Below are 16831 nucleotides of genomic sequence, written 5' to 3'. Positions count from 1 at the left end.
AGTTTGAAAGCAGGTTGACGGCTGCAGAAGAAACTAAACTTCAAAAAAAAAAAAACCCTCAACATGGTCTTCAAGCCAGTAACCTGAGACACCTGCTTGATGTGGGAAATCCGAGAAAACCCAGCGGAGCTAAACCAAGTGTGCGTAAAGTGCCGCGCGATCCAGGATTTGCATAAACTAGTAAGTATGCTAGAAATGGAGCTGGAAGAAGTGAGACAGCAACAGGATCTTGAGGAACTGGCACACCCACAATTCATGGAAGTCTGCATCACCCCTAACAGACTGAAAGCCACCAGGGAGATAGAAGGTCAGAACAGCTGGGTTAAGGTAGGCAGAAGCAGGGAAAAAAAGAAACTTCATCAAACACAACCACCAGAAATCAAAACAACCAACAAATTTGAGTCACTTCAGAATTTTGATAAGCAGAACCAACAACAAGAGAATGAAAGGAACAACATCCAGGACCCCATTGACATAAGAACATAAGAACATAAGAAAGTTTACAAACGAGAGGAGGCCATTCGGCCCATCTTGCTTGTTTGGTTGTTAGTAGCTTATTGATCCCCAAATCTCATCAAGCAGCTTCTTGAAGGATCCCAGGGTGTCAGCTTCAACAACATTACTGGGGAGTTGATTCCACACCCTCATGATTCTCTGTGTAAAAAAGTGCCTCCTATTTTCTGTTCTGAATGCCCCTTTGTCTAAACTCCATTTGTGACCCCTGGTCCTTGTTTCTTTTTTCAGGCTGAAAAAGTCCCTTGGGTTGACACTGTCAATACCTTTTAGAATTTTGAATGCTTGAATTAGGTCGCCACGTAGTCTTCTTTGTTCAAGACTGAACAGATTAAATTCTTTTAGCCTGTCTGCATATGACATGCCTTTTAAGCCCAGAATAATTCTGGTCGCTCTTCTTTGCACTCTTTCTAGAGCAGCAATATCTTGTTTATAGCGAGGTGACCAGAACTGCACACAATATTCAAGATGAGGTCTTACAAGTGCATTGTACAGTTTTAACATTACTTCCCTTGATTTAAATTCAACACTTTTCACAATGTATCCGAGTATCTTGTTAGCTTTTTTTATAGCTTCCCCACATTGCCTAGATGAAGACATTTCTGAGTCAACAAAAACTCCTAGGTCTTTTTCATAGATTCCTTCTCCAATTTCAATATCTCCCATATGATATTTATAATGTACATTTTTATTTCCTGCGTGCAGTACCTTACACGTGACTAAAGGCGGCTTAGTAAAGGAGGACAGTTGTGTGTTTGAAGGATGAGACCAGCATCCATTAACAGACAGTGGTGACACCTCCTAGGCTAAGACTGCGGTTCAGCTCTACCCATGATGAAAGCTGTGTTCTCTTATTGTTTCTACCCGTGATGGAAGTTGTGTTCTCTGTCTCTCTACCTGTGATGGAAGCTGCTTTCTCTGTATCTCTTAGTTCTACTATGTAAAGTGTACTCTGCTACAATCCAGTTTGGAGATGTCTCCTACCCTTGAACTTGAATCATGTTCCCCCCCTCCTTCTTAGTTCTAACACTAAATACATTCACTTGTGTGTTTGAAACTCTGAAAATGCAGTGACCCTACCTTCCACGAAGTCCACATCGTTGTAGGTCAGTCTCTGCTCCTTGTCCTGCCCCTCCTCCTCCTCGTCTGGATTATTGATGACCTCCAGCCCGGCCTCGATGACTTCGCTCAGCTCATCACGGCGGTCCTTCCTCACAGGCTTCTCCTCAGGGTGCCGGGTCAGGCCCGTCTCCAGCTGGTACACCTTGGTGGCGGTAAAACTCTCGAAAGGCACCACTGCGTATTCGCTGGGCAGCCTGGCGCCTGTGCCTACCTCTGCCTTGTCAATCTGCGAGTGCAGGTACTCAAGAAGGTCGTTGGGCTCTTGCTCCCTGGCCCCTCCCCCGGCCAGACCCTTCTTGTCCTGCAGAACCTTGAGCTTCTCACTCATGTCCTGGAGCTCCTGCTTGAGCTGGCCAATCTGCCGCTTAAGGCTGGCAGCTCGGTTCTGGTAGCGCTCCTCCTGCTCCTGCAGCAGGGCCTGGTAATACTCCTTTCCAACAAGCTCCCCGGCCGGCCCAGGCAGAGCCGGGCTGCTGTCAGGAGGAGGAGCGCACTCCAGTAGGTAAGTGAGCAGCACCAGGCTGAGCAGCAAGGAAATGCCCAGGAGCAGCCAGCGAGTCCGGGCTTGCAAGGGCAAGCCTCTTCTAGGCATGGTGGAGGCTTAGGGTTTCATAGGACAAAGGGAAGTGTCATCTGAGTGTGGGGACTGCCTTCAATTCCAAATGAATCACTATATAATACTATACAGCTGTCTCACCATATTGTTGTGCAGCAGAGACTAGAGTGAGAATCATTTGGATTCTAAAAGTAGTAATTATACACTGCAGAACATTAGGGAAGCATCTACTATACTGCATTTGAAACAATACACATGTAGGAAACTGGCATGAACTATATCACTTTTCTGGTATTTATACTGGTAGTTATTACTTCATAATACACCAGTACCTATGCTATATAATAGTGCAATAATATAGGACAATCCGAAATTAATATTCCAAGGAAGAGTAGTGCACGATGGAAGCATTATATCAACAAACTGAAAATTAGAGTTTGTTGGTTCACATTTTATTGTCAGTCTTACTTTACATTCCCATTCCACAGATATAAACAGCATTCATTTTGGTCAAAGTAACAATTCTTCTTGGCTTTCTTGAGGTTTTTCATGATAATGCTGTAGCTCATTCAAGTTCAAACTCTGGGGTTTATTTCCATAATGACAAATCCAATAATTCTTGTATGGCCACGGTAAACACTGAATTTCAACACAATCTCATTTCAATTATGTTCATAGCTACCATGCCCCAGAGTGGCGGGCAGTGAATGGCTTGGCAGGGTCAAGTTGTGCACAGAATCCTATTTCTCATGCATTTTCAAATCCTGAGTCAGCAAAAACAGGCTGTAACCTAGGGATGAATGGAAAATCAGATTAGTACACAGACTGTTGCTGGTTTAACATCTGCAGGACAGGAGAATATTAAAAACATTTAAGAAACAGCAATAAGGTTGGTATGTTAATAGCAACAGATAGTGTTTTATTGGCTCCCTGAAATGCAATGCCCGTGTAGCAGGGGAGGTCTATGCTGGCTATCGGCCACATGCGTGCTCCTGCAGGGGGTGATCAAAAGCCTGGAGGACCCGCTAATCACGGAAATGACACAGAGAGGTTGGCTGAGAGAGTGCGTCACATCTCTCCCTCTCTAAGTGGTCGGGAGGTCTTGGGCGGATGGTCAATCAATAAAACTATCGTTCTGCTATTCCCCCAGTCTTGCCCTTCTAGAAGAAACAATTTAAAATTAAAAAACAAACCGAACAGTTCTGTTTATTTTGTATATGAATTTTTCAATAAAAATTTAATTACAAAAAAAGACAAAAAAAAACAAACCGAACGGCAGTCTGGAGTGAGAGAAAAGGGACAAGCACACTCAGACCATTGGACCACTGAAAACCAAACACCAAGTAGTATTTCTTATCACGTACCCCAAGTAGGATGGTGGTATTTGAGCTATTATTTTATTATTTCAGTTAAGGACGCAGTGGTTATGATTTTCTCAAACCAATGTTGTTTTGTACAGTAAAAAAGCATTGGCAGTCTCAGCACTATAAGCCAACAGCATTTTCGGGAGCTCATAGCACACTTTGCTGCAGGTAGACAGTTTATATTAACATCTCTTCATAATTTGAATAAGGACATTTGGATCCACTATCTATGGTGATGCAGATTTGCTGCTCTTCGCTCAGGCCCCAGGCAGACTGAGCATCAGTGCGATTGCTCCCCACTGTGGTCATCAGGAAACCACAATATTTGTAAAGGCTGCATAAGTTCTAATCAAGATCAAAGTAGTGTACAGTTAGGCTAATGTATGGCTCAGTGGTTTGGCTTGACAACAGGCCAAGGGTATTTGAAAATAATTGCATGTAGGTTAACTCTTTGGCTATTTGCTTTTTTCTGACTTGGGAGTTGGTATTTCCTGACAATCATTTTCAACTAGTGTTGATAGGAACCATATATTTTGCAATGAGTTTACTGCATCGGTAATTCGTTTCAGTCGTGTCCTTTCTGGCTGATAGGGTGCAACATTAGAAAATGATTGCGAGATAGATTTGTTTTTGGTTTTCAATGGCTGAATGTTTAGCAGGCTTGTCGGATGGTTGTTTTTCACCACACTTACTGTAGTCATTGGGATGATGGTGTCTCAGCTGATAAATATGTTTACACAGAATGGTACTTTGTCAGAATCATTCAATTTGAATCTAAAAAAGTCCAAAATCGCTGAAGATGTATTCATTTGGACCAATCAGGATACATAAAATAGTATGTGTTCTAAATAAATGTAAATTAATTATGCATTTTCTACATAGTGGCTGGTCATTTTACAGTAGTACATACATCTGACCATTTTACAGGCCTGCAGCAGAATTACAAGAGTAGCCAATCACCTTCGGGATAACTTTAATTTCAGACAAGAAACAGGTTTTTTAAAAAAAAAAAAAAAAAAACACACACCACACACAACAACTAAGTCCGGAACACACTGCCCACAAAAAAAAAAAAATAATAATCTTTGCGAGCAGGCATCACACTGCCCAACTGAAATCGCTGGAAGGGAAGCAAAATTAGTGATTTTTTTCTAATGTTTAACCTGCTCTGGATGCATAAAAGCACAACGGCAATGGGGCAAATCAATGACAGTATGCGAAAACATAAGGCTATGGCACAAATCTGGCTAGAAGATGATGTCTTCTAAAGCCACGTATGACTGGAAACATGCATACATTCTCTCTCGCCACTAAATTATATAGATGCTTGTGAAGCATCCACACTATAATTTGACAGAACAGGTGATTTATTTGCACTGTGCAGGACCTTATTTTCTCCCATTGGTGCTTGAGCCCCACAGCACTCGTGGAATTGCCGCCTGTGCACCCATTATCAGTGATTAAAGGCTGGTTTTCAAACAAACTGATTATCGCTCACCAATACTGTATTGGTATAAGAAAAGTGTGTTTTTAAAAAAGTAATTTCAGCTTTCAATCACTTAAAATATGCTGAAGATAATGTAAACAACACCAAGCTACAGACAGGGAGTCCCAAGCTTTAAACGTGTTACTGTCTATAAATAAGAGACTCGTAGTCTGTTCCTTCGCTTTGGTTACGAAACCTAACCTGGAAGGACCCGTGCAGTGTGCAAAATAAATAATCGTGTTTGTTTTGTCTGCCTTGTCTATAATTGTTACTTGTGTGTTTATAGACGGCTAACACATTCCGGAGCGGTTACTATAGGCCAGCAATAAACCCGGACAACACTTCACCACTGTAGCACGTATTTATATTGTACTTCACCACAAGCACTGAGAGCACTCACTTTGATCCTGTGTGTGTTAGTACTGTGCTTATTATTTGCGGGACTGCAACCCTTTTCAGTACTGGGCATTGGATTATAAAACCATTAAAAACAAACCATTTCACCTGTACTTTGTTGTCTGTTTCTTGGGATTACTGCACCAGCACCGCACCTGCTATACACCTGTTTGAATAATTACCACTTTGCCACAGCATTTTGTCAGTTTTTTTTCTTTGCTGGTCTTTTTTTTTTGTTTGTTTTAAGCAGCAGTGTGTCTCCGACCTGGGATGGAACTCGCAGCCATCCAGTCAGGAGCACAGTGCTCTAACCACTATTCCACATATGCTACAAGTGAAGAAGCGCTAATGTCTCGTAGCTTTTTTTTTTTTTTTTTTTTTGACATGAAACATACTTTTGTATAGGTTTACAAATGTCAATTGCTCTGGATAAAAGCATCAGCCAAATCAATTAATTACATTTTTTTCTGGCTTGCTATTTATTAATTTATTTATACATTTATAATATAAACATTAATTTCTACATTTATTTATTTAAAAATATTTATTTTGAAATATATTTATTCCTCTATGCATTTAATAATTTATATATTATATATTACTACCCAACAAAGTATTCCTTACAGAGATTTAGACAAGGAAGCTACATGCCACTTTTGTGTACAATTCCATTCTATGGTATCTACCAAACAGGAAACTAGATATTTTCAAACAGGAAATAAAGCAATTCTTGAAATTGAGCAGAACCTTCAGGTTTTCAACAAAAGCTGGTCAGGCAAGGCTGTAAGCTTAAAAAATGTACGCATTTCAACAACAGTGCAGTGGCGCAGCAGGTTAAGGCTGTGTACTCTTCAAAGACGTCATGTTGCAAGTTCAAATGGTAATTTTTGTGCGATATGTGTTTTAAAACATAAATTCATTGTTAAATATAAATGGTGTGGATATCAAACTGCTTGCATTCCCTGGTTTATTTTGACGTTGACCAACATGTGGAATCATGTGACTGGTAGATGTCAAGTTATTTAGCTTTTCTGTTTGAATAGTCTTGAATAGTCATTCTTAAAAAAGTAAACGGAAGAGGAAGAATAACGTTACCTTAGTTTGACGACTTATATCTCATTGTATATAAGACGTATTTACGTTTTTTTTTTCACATTTAATGTAAGAAAGTTTCAGACTTTTGGTACTGGTACAGATGGTCTAAGTGATTTAGTTTTGCTGCTGCAACATGGTGAAAACAGCAAAACTCTTGGAGCTGTAAAGAGACTCTCAGTAGTTTCAAACAAGTTTTTCTAACTTGTACAAGGAACTACTGTTCCTCTCAATACGTTACACCCCTGCATGGAGCTCTGTGCAAAGACACTTCCCCTCTGGTTTGACAGATGAGGAAGGATTTCCACTCCAGTGCATTTTCAAAGGTATTAAGGCTGGGGTGATGCCTAATTTTTTTATCAATATATCGTTCTCCAAAAAAGCCATTGCATCGATTCACTGACGTTATGGAAGGTTAAAAAAACAAAAATACATGTGTAGCTGTGCATTACTGTGTAACATTGCTAGTAAACTTAAACTATTATGCATATTAAATTGATTACATCAGTCTATGCATGCATGCCATACATACACACACACACACACACACACACACACACACACACATACACATATATATATATACACACACACTATATATATAATATATATTATATAAAAATAAATACACATGTGTGTACACATTATATATATATATATATATATGGAAGCGACAGCGAGTGGGAGAAGTACAGCGTGGAAAAGTACAGAGCAGTTTCGAAGCAGAAAGGAGAAATTGCATCTTGAATTGCTTTAATCAGAAAACAGAGGACATTGGGGAAACACAGCCGCGTGTGTTTTTCTGATAACAAACAAGCTGAAACTCGGAGCAGCTGATTCAAATTCAGCGCCGTTTTGAGACACGGGCGAGGGGAGGAGCCGACAGCACAGCAGAACAACGCAGTTAAACGAGGCAGTCTTCCCAGCGACAGCGAGTGGGAGAAGTACAGGCGTGGAAAAGTACAGAGCAGTTTCGAAGCAGAAAGGAGAAATTGCATCTTGAATTGCTTTAATCAGAAAACAGAGGACATTGGGGAAACACAGCCGCGTGTGTTTTTCTGATAACAAACAAGCTGAAACTCGGAGCAGCTGATTCAAATTCAGCGCCGTTTTGAGACACGGGCGAGGGGAGGAGCCGACAGCACAGCAGAACAACGCAGTTAAACGAGGCAGTCTTCCCAGCGACAGCGAGTGGAAGCGACAGCGAGTGGGAGAAGTACAGCGTGGAAAAGTACAGAGCAGTTTCGAAGCAGTTTGAAAGCAGGTTGACGGCTGCAGAAGAAACTCAACTTCAAAAAAAAAAAAAAACCTCAACATGGTCTTCAAGCCAGTAATCTGTGACACCTGCTTGATGTGGGAAATCCGAGAAAACCCAGCGGAGCTAAACCAAGTGTGCGTAAAGTGCCGCGCGATCCAGGATTTGCATAAACTAGTAAGTATGCTAGAAATGGAGCTGGAAGAAGTGAGACAGCAACAGGATCTTGAGGAACTGGCACACCCACAATTCATGGAAGTCTGCATCACCCCTAACAGACTGAAAGCCACCAGGGAGATAGAAGGTCAGAACAGCTGGGTTCAGGTAGGCAGAAGCAGGGAAAAAAAGAAACTTCGTCAAACACAACCACCAGAAATCAAAACAACCAACAGATTTGAGTCACTTCAGAATTTTGATGAGCAGAACCAACAACAAGAGAATGAAAGGAACAACATCCAGGACCCTATTGACAGTGGTGACCAGACAGCAAAAAGAAGGGAGGTCATGATTGTTGGGGACTCCATATTGAGAAACACAGCAAGTTCAATTCGCAGTTTGGACCCCCTTACTACAACAGTGTGCTGCCTTCCGGGAGCCTCGGTCAAGCACATCACTGAGAACGTGGACAGGCTCCTAGAACGAACAGGAGACGACCCGGTAGTAGTCGTCCACATCGGTACAAACAACATTGGAAGAGACAGACCAAAATCCCTGCAAAACAAATTCAGAGAGCTAGGAAGGAAATTAAAAGAGAAAACCAAAACTGTGGTATTTTCTGGTATACTACCCGCACCTTGCAAAGGACCATATGGACAGCTGGAAATAATTAATCAAAACGAATGGCTGAAGACGTGGTGCACACGGGAAGGCTTCACCTATCTTGATCATTGGACCACATTCTACAACGAGGACTATCTGTATAGACGGGATGGACTGCATTTAAATAACAAGGGAACTAGTCTACTCGGAGAAAAGATCCTCGAGCAGGTTCAGAAGCATTTAAACTAGAAAGGAAGGGGGGAGAAATCAACAAAAAAACAGAAGGGAGACCGCATCAAAACAAGAACAACAACTCAGGTAAGACAACCATTAAATGTATTTATCTAAATGCTAGAAGTATCAGAAACAAAATTCTAGAACTTGAAGCTACTGCACTAACAGGTAACTATGATGTGATAGGTGTTACAGAAACTTGGTTGTCTGAGAGTGATGGGGACGAATATAATATTTGTGGGTATACACTGTATAGGAAAGACAGGCAGGACAGAAGAGGAGGAGGGGTAGCGCTATACATAAGAAACAGTCTTGAAGCCCAGGTGTTAAACCTGGACAAAGAAAATAAAACCGAATCAATATGGGTCAGAATAACAGACAAAAATTCAAAAGGCATAATAATAGGAGCATGCTATAGACCGCCAGATTCAGACGGTGAGCACAATAATCTGTTATACAATGACATTAGAAATGTGTGTAGCAAAGGAGAAGCCATACTAATGGGGGATTTCAACTTCCCCCAAATAAAATGGGAAAACCCGGTGGGTAGCGCGAAGGATGAAATAGAAATGGTGGAAATGACAAATGACTGCTTCCTAACACAATTTGTCAAGGCACCCACTAGAGGGGAGGCATGCCTTGATTTAGTCTTTTCAAATAACGAAGATAGAATAACTAAAACAGAGGTCAGAGAACCACTGGCAAACTCAGACCACAACATGGTCTCATTTGAAGTGTTTTTTAAATCCCCAAAAGTAATGACTAAAGCTAAGGTTTACAATTTTAGAAAAGCAAACTATGAAGGTATGAAACAGAGACTAACAGAAGTAGACTGGAGTAAAATAGAGAAAACACCCACAGAAGAAGGATGGTTGTTCTTCAAAAATGTAGTACTAGAGGCGCAAAACAATTATATCCCTAAAGTAGACAAATCTAAATGTAAAACTAAATTGCCAAAATGGTTTAATAGATCAATTAAAAAAAATATTCAGCGAAAAAAGGCACTTTACAGAGCATTAAAAAAGGACCAAAAAGAAAGTACACAGAAAGAGTACACAGAACTGCAAACGCAAGTCAAAAAGGAAGTTAGAAAGGCCAAGAGAGAAATAGAAATAAACATTGCTAAGGGAGCTAAAACCAATTCCAAAATGTTTTTCCAATATTACAACAGCAAGAGAACATTCAAAGAGGAGATTAAATGTTTAAGAGATACAAATGGCAAAATAGTAGATGAAGAAAAAAAAATAGCAAATATGTTAAATGATTACTTTTCACAAGTTTTTACAAAGGAAGATACTGACAACATGCCCCACATGTCATCCAGTTCCTATCCAGTTTTAAATAACTTTAGCATAACTGAGGCAGAAGTGTTAAAGGGACTAGGAGCTCTTAAAATAAACAAATCCCCTGGGCCGGATGAGATCCTCCCAGTAGTACTCAAAGAAATGAAAGAAGTAATTTACAAACTGCTAACCAAGATCATGCAGCAGTCTCTTGACACAGGGGTGGTACCGACAGACTGGAAAATTGCAAACGTAATACCGATCCACAAAAAGGGAAACAAAACTGAACCAGGTAACTACAGACCAGTAAGCCTGACTTCTATTATATGCAAACTTATGGAAACTATAATAAGATCCAAAATGGAAAATTACCTATATGGTAACAGGGTACTGGGAGACAGTCAACATGGTTTTAGGAAAGGGAGATCGTGTCTAACTAACTTGCTTGATTTTTTTGAGGATGCAACATCGATAATGGATAATTGCAAAGCATATGACATGGTTTATTTAGATTTCCAGAAAGCTTTTGACAAAGTCCTGCACAAAAGATTAATTCTCAAACTGAACGCAGTTGGGATTCAAGGAAACACATGTACATGGATTAGGGAGTGGTTAACATGTAGAAAACAGAAAGTACTGATTAGAGGAAAAACCTCAGAATGGAGTGTGGTAACCAGCGGTGTACCACAGGGATCAGTATTAGGTCCTCTGCTATTCCTAATCTACATTAATGATTTAGATTCTGGTATAGTAAGCAAACTTGTTAAATTTGCAGACGACACAAAAGTAGGAGGAGTGGCAAACACTGCTGCAGCAGCAAAGGTCATTCAAAATGATCTAGACAAGATTCAGAACTGGGCAGACACATGGCAAATGACATTTAATAGAGAAAAGTGTAAGGTACTGCATGCAGGAAATAAAAATGTACATTATAAATATCATATGGGAGATATTGAAATTGGAGAAGGAATCTATGAAAAAGACCTAGGAGTTTTTGTTGACTCAGAAATGTCTTCATCTAGACAATGTGGGGAAGCTATAAAAAAGGCTAACAAGATGCTCGGATACATTGTGAAAAGTGTTGAATTTAAATCAAGGGAAGTAATGTTAAAACTGTACAATGCACTAGTAAGACCTCATCTTGAATATTGTGTGCAGTTCTGGTCACCTCGCTATAAAAAAAATATTGCTGCTCTAGAAAGAGTGCAAAGAAGAGCGACCAGAATTATTCTGGGCTTAAAAGGCATGTCATATGCAGCCAGGCTAAAAGAATTGAATCTGTTCAGTCTTGAACAAAGAAGACTACGTGGCGACCTAATTCAAGCATTCAAAATTCTAAAAGGTATTGACAGTGTTGACCCAAGGGACTTTTTCAGCCTGAAAAAAGAAACAAGGACCAGGGGTCACAAATGGAGTTTAGAAAAAGGGGCATTCAGAACAGAAAATAGGAGACACTTTTTTACACAGAGAATTGTGAGGGTCTGGAATCAACTCCCCAGTAATGTTGTTGAAGCTGACACCCTGGGATCCTTCAAGAAGCTGCTTGATGAGATTTTGGGATCAATAAGCTACTAACAACCAAACGAGCAAGATGGGCCAAATGGCCTCCTCTCGTTTGTAAACTTTCTTATGTTCTTATTAGCCTCTGGAGATGAGCGATCTTTAAAACAGTGTTGTTGACAAATTGAAACAAAGCGAGATGCTATCTATCCTCTTATTTTAGTTTATTCATGGTTATCTGTGCAAACATGCTATTTAAATATATTTGCATTGCGTATTTTATGTAAATTATTTAATTAATAAGCGCAGCACGCACACTTACTGCCTGGGACTTGGCTTTATCAGAGTGAGCCAAGAATGCTAAAACAAAAAACTAAATTATATAATATATATATATATATATATATATAATTACACACACTGTGTATGTCTAGAGAAGGCAGTGCAATAGTCAGCGAGCCCGCAAACAGATAAATAAGACCAATTTATGCCCGTGCCCAAATTACTTTGCGAACCACTGGATTAGGGAGTGGTTAACATGTAGAAAACAGAAAGTACTGATTAGAGGAAAAAACTCAAAATTAAGTGAAGTAACCAGTGGGGTACCACAGGGATCAGTATTGGGTCCTCTGCTATTACTAATCTACATTAATGGCTTAGATTCTGGTATAGTAAGCAAACTTGTTAAATTTGCAGATGACAAAAATAGGAGGAGTGGCAAACACTGTAGTAGCAGCAAAGATCATTCAAAATGATCTAGACACGATTCAGAACTGGGCAGACACATGGCAAATGACATTTAATAGAGAAAAGTGTAAGGTACTACACGCAGGCAATAAAAATGTGTATTATAAATATCAAATGGGAGATACTGAAATTGAAGAAGGAATCTATGAAAAAGACCTAGGAGTTTATGTTGACTAAGAAATGTCTTCATCTAGACAATGTGGGGAAGCTATAAAAAAGGCCAAGAAGATGCTTGGATATATTTTGAAAAGTGTGGAATTTAAAATCAAAGGAATTAATGTTAAAACTGTACAATGCATTGTTAAGACCTCACCTTGAATATTGTGTTCAGTTCTGGTCACCTCGCTACAAAAAGGATATTGCTTCTAGAAAGAGTGCAAAGAAGAGCGACCAGAATCATTCTGGGTTTAAAAGGCATGTCATATGCAGACAGGCTAAAAGAATTGAATCTGTTCAGTCTTGAACAAAGACGACTACGTGGCGACCTAATTCAAGTAATCAAAATTCTAAAAGGTATTGACAATGTCGACTCAAGGGACTTTTTCGACCTGAAAAAAGAAACAAGGACCAGGCATCACAAATGGAGATTAGACAAAGGGGCATTCAGAACAGAAAATGGGCACTTTTTTACACAGAGAATTGCAAGGGTCTGGAACCAACTCCCCAGTAATGCTGTGAAACTGACACCCTGGGATCCTTCAAGAAGCTGCTTGATGAGATTCTGGGATCAATAAGCTACTAACAACCAAAGGAGCAAGATGGGCCGAATGGCCTCCTCGCGTTTGTAAACTTTCTTATGTTCTTATGTAATTCTAGAACAACGCTCTTAACTTGCTCTGTTACTTTGAAGACTCCTGCACAGATCCAATCCCATCAGTAAACACTCAAAGGGGGTGGGGGCAGATGGAAGAAGGTCAGCTCAATCGCATGCAGACTCTGCGCTTAATGCAAAAAAAAAAAAAAAAAAAAAAAAAAAAAAAAAAAAAGAATTGCAGCTTCTAAATTTAAATTTTAAAAAAAGAGCTTTCCTTTGCTTAAACCCTTTACACAAAAACAATGCACAGGACTGACTATCGACATGCCTCAGCCTTAAAAGCTATCAGTGTGAAGCCACTGAGCGTCTATTTCCAGTCCATAAACATTTAGAACCAGCCAGCATGTCCTACTTCCAAACCTTTCATTCAAGAGCCATTAAAGAAGGATTTCTTGCAATTATATTTTGACAGGTTACATTGCTTATGTAGACTGTTACGTTTACAGCCTTTACTTTGTCTAAACAGTGTTAACAAAAAACACAGTATGTTGCGCAACATCAACAAGTCAAAGTAAGTATTTTCACAGCATGTGTGCAAATGTTTCAGCAATGGTCCAATACACCCAGAATTATTTCAAGACGAACATCTTCAAACACCACACGGTTATGGTACCCTTAAATAGAAAATTCTGCAACATTTTGTCGTTAAGCTTTAATAAGTCATTTTTAAAAAGTGAGGAAAACATAGAAATCATGTATTTATTTATGAAATATAGGTTAAAATATTACTGCATATTACCTTTCAGTTCAGGTGGTGAACATTGGCTGTAGTAGCCTTTAGAAGGCATGAAACAAACGGTTAGAATTAAGCGATAGAGCCCGTCGATGCGGGCTCTGCCGTGTGGTAGATGACCGCGACTGGAGTTATGCGTCCCGAGCCATAGAAGAGGGCGTTAACGAAAGTCAAGGTAACCTGCCACACCGTAGAGCCAACATCGAGAGGGCTTTATCGCTATTAGAAAATGATTTATTTATTTATTTTCTCTTTTTAAAAAAAAAAAAAAAAAAAAAACTATATTTACCTTGAACTTCTGATATTTCTTCAGGTAACACTCTGCTGAGGAAAATAGTCCCTACCATTAATTAAAACAGAAAAACGACACACGCGTAGAGAAAACGTTATTATTGCCAACATATTTATTTATTGGGGTCTTACGCTTTCTTAATATAACGTATCTGGACATGTAGAATTGTTGATATTCCGTGTAGTATTGAGTTTGACTTGAAACTTCTTGTTGGAGGCGGGGCGTCATTCAAGCTGGCAGGGAGTGGATTTGCTGGTGCGAAAGAACGGAAATAGGGTTGGGAGGTTGACTGGCTGGTTTTGAGGGAGGGTGTTGTTTGGATCCAGCCGATGACAGAATTGTGGACCAGTCGTGTCTTCCCTGTTGATTTGCTGTCCAGTAGCTGCAAATTGGACCTTCATTATCGTCTCCTGTCACAGACATGACTTCGCTTGTCTGTAGACCAGCGTCAATGTTTAAGTAGCTTTTTATGTTATCAGATTAGTTGTAGATTAAAATGTTAAGGGAAAAAGCCAGTATTTATACGCGGATTGATTTTAAAATGTAATTCACAGTTAAGCACTTCAAGGTTCCAGCGGGCATCTATGCAAAATAGAAACCCGCTAGATCTAGTTCGCCCTCAATCGTTTTCTAGTACAGTACAGATAATTATCCTATCTTTGATCAACGGTACTGCCTAATCAACCAAACGCACCTGTGGTGTATTACGTTATTTAGCTGACAAAAGGACGAGCAGACGGAGGCAAATGAAGCTTACAGCTTTATTCAGACCACCAAAACTTTAGAAGGAGCATTCTGTGCTTTAAATTGTTGAAGTTAAACAAATTAAAACAAAGTCACCTCATTCTTTAATTGTCTTCTATTTCGTCAGTAAGGGCTGGAGATCCTGTCTGTTACTGAGCAGCTAAGAACTTGTATTCATTTCAATGGCACATTATTACAATGCCTTAACAGCAAGCGTCAGAGTATAAAATCATTTTACTGAATTTTTTAAGTTTAATGATTCCTAAAGTTCTGTAATGTGTCAAAGTTGTACTGAATTGTATTCTTTGATAATTTTCAAAGTTTGGCATCTGGTACATTTAATTATAGCATCCCATTACCTTAACTGTTGGTGTTAAAAGTTTAGCTATATATCATCAGTCGATACTTGTGTACTAAGTACTTGTGTGTAGGGAGTTGATTAATTGTTAGTAATACCTGCTTGATTATACATACAAATAGATTACCAAATTTGTATGTGTTATGTTTAGGGGTAGGGTTTGGTGTAGGGGTTAAGTTTAAGAGTTATGTATATGTCGCACATGACGTGGCACGGACTGAAGTTGCGTATGGACAGAAATGGTGTTAGTAAAAGAGGCGTGAATGATGCCGTTTAGTTCAATTAGTTCTGTTGAAGGGGAAAAAGTTTTTAAAATATGATCTGCCACATTTGCCAAAGGCATCCCGTTTAAGAATAGTTTTTTTCCTTTATGTTTTTTTTTGGGGGGGGGGGGATAAAAAAGAAACTGCGCGAGCGCAACGTGAACCGTAGTTGTATGTATTATAACGGTACAGGTGTATTTTGTTTTACTATATTTTTGTAAATAAGTTTCGAATTGTTATATTAATATAACAACGGTCAAGGATGAGAAATTTGGTAGAATTGTGTTTGAGTGTGTGAGAAGTGTGCCGTACCCCGCATTAAACTATGCCAAGGCGGATTTGTCCGATACAATTAAACTATATTTAAACCCGAGTCCAGATCGCAGCGTGAAAGTACAACGCTCTGCGGATAGTACACTGACCATCCGCTCACTCTGGAAGCTCAGTCGAGCTGCTGTGACATTAGTGTGTATCACAGCGCTAGGAATATTCCAAATAGTCCCAAATAATATTAATAAGAAACTATAAAAGTACTGATTAAAGTTTGTAGTACACAGCGTGAACCATCCCATATTATCACAGAATACACCTCTTTGTATTGTGTAGCGTTTATAACAGAGGTGTAGAACGATCTGCAAATTCCAGATTGACATATGTGTAATAGTACTGCTGTGTAAAGTTCTGAGCGTGGGGTTGACATTAGCCTCCGAATAGCACAGGGTAGCTGACATTCGGATGTTGTTACAACACTACAGTGTTTATATCTCTATGCTCAGCATTCCTTGATGTTATTAAACGTGTATTCAATACAATAGTCAATACATCATCTTTGTCATCGATTCTGTTTGTCTAAAGGTTGAATTAATGTGCAAAAAACGACCAGGAGCAGCCTTTGGTATGAAATGCGGTTTTAAGCTACTTACCCCAATTTGCATCAGGTTGCTAAACCAAAATACTCTGCGACATACGTGGACGGCAAAACATTGAAGCGTGAAAATCCATCAACAATAAACTGTAACTGTTGTCACAAAGCAGCTACGCTATCACTTAAGATGTACTTCCTGTCTGACGGTGGAAGTGAGTCAGGCTGCAGTTTCTTAAAGAGACATGCACAGACAGTCACCGTGACGCGGATGGCACACACATGCAGTGTAGCTCGCATATCAACAAGTTAGGAATGAAATTAGAAGAGTTTGAACACGCTGTAGTGTCTGTGCTCCAATCAACTGCAATGCTTCTTTACAAGTGGTGCGATGACTGCATCATTCTGTACACAGACATGGGAACTATTTGCTTATTATTTCGTGTTATGTTCAATAT

The 16831-nt window shown here is 39.6% G+C and overlaps 1 protein-coding gene across 1 annotated transcript in view; it reads right to left on the bottom strand.

The window, feature by feature from the left end:
• csgalnact2 (chondroitin sulfate N-acetylgalactosaminyltransferase 2) overlaps nt 1–16568 on the bottom strand; it is a 56212-nt gene extending 39644 nt beyond the window's left edge. Inside the window, exons 1-2 of the mRNA XM_041268598.1 lie at nt 16435–16568; nt 1594–2981 (exon numbers count right to left, since the gene is read on the bottom strand). Of these exons, the coding sequence (XP_041124532.1) occupies nt 1594–2227 (634 nt within the window). The 5' untranslated portion in view covers nt 2228–2981; nt 16435–16568. The remainder of the gene's footprint in view (nt 1–1593; nt 2982–16434) is intronic.
• Nucleotides 16569–16831: the final 263 nt, after the last annotated feature.

The sequence above is a fragment of the Polyodon spathula genome, chromosome 13 (assembly GCF_017654505.1).
Source record: "Polyodon spathula isolate WHYD16114869_AA chromosome 13, ASM1765450v1, whole genome shotgun sequence".
In the NCBI taxonomy this organism is placed as follows: domain Eukaryota; kingdom Metazoa; phylum Chordata; class Actinopteri; order Acipenseriformes; family Polyodontidae; genus Polyodon; species Polyodon spathula.
This window is presented reverse-complemented; position numbering and strand designations above follow the sequence as displayed.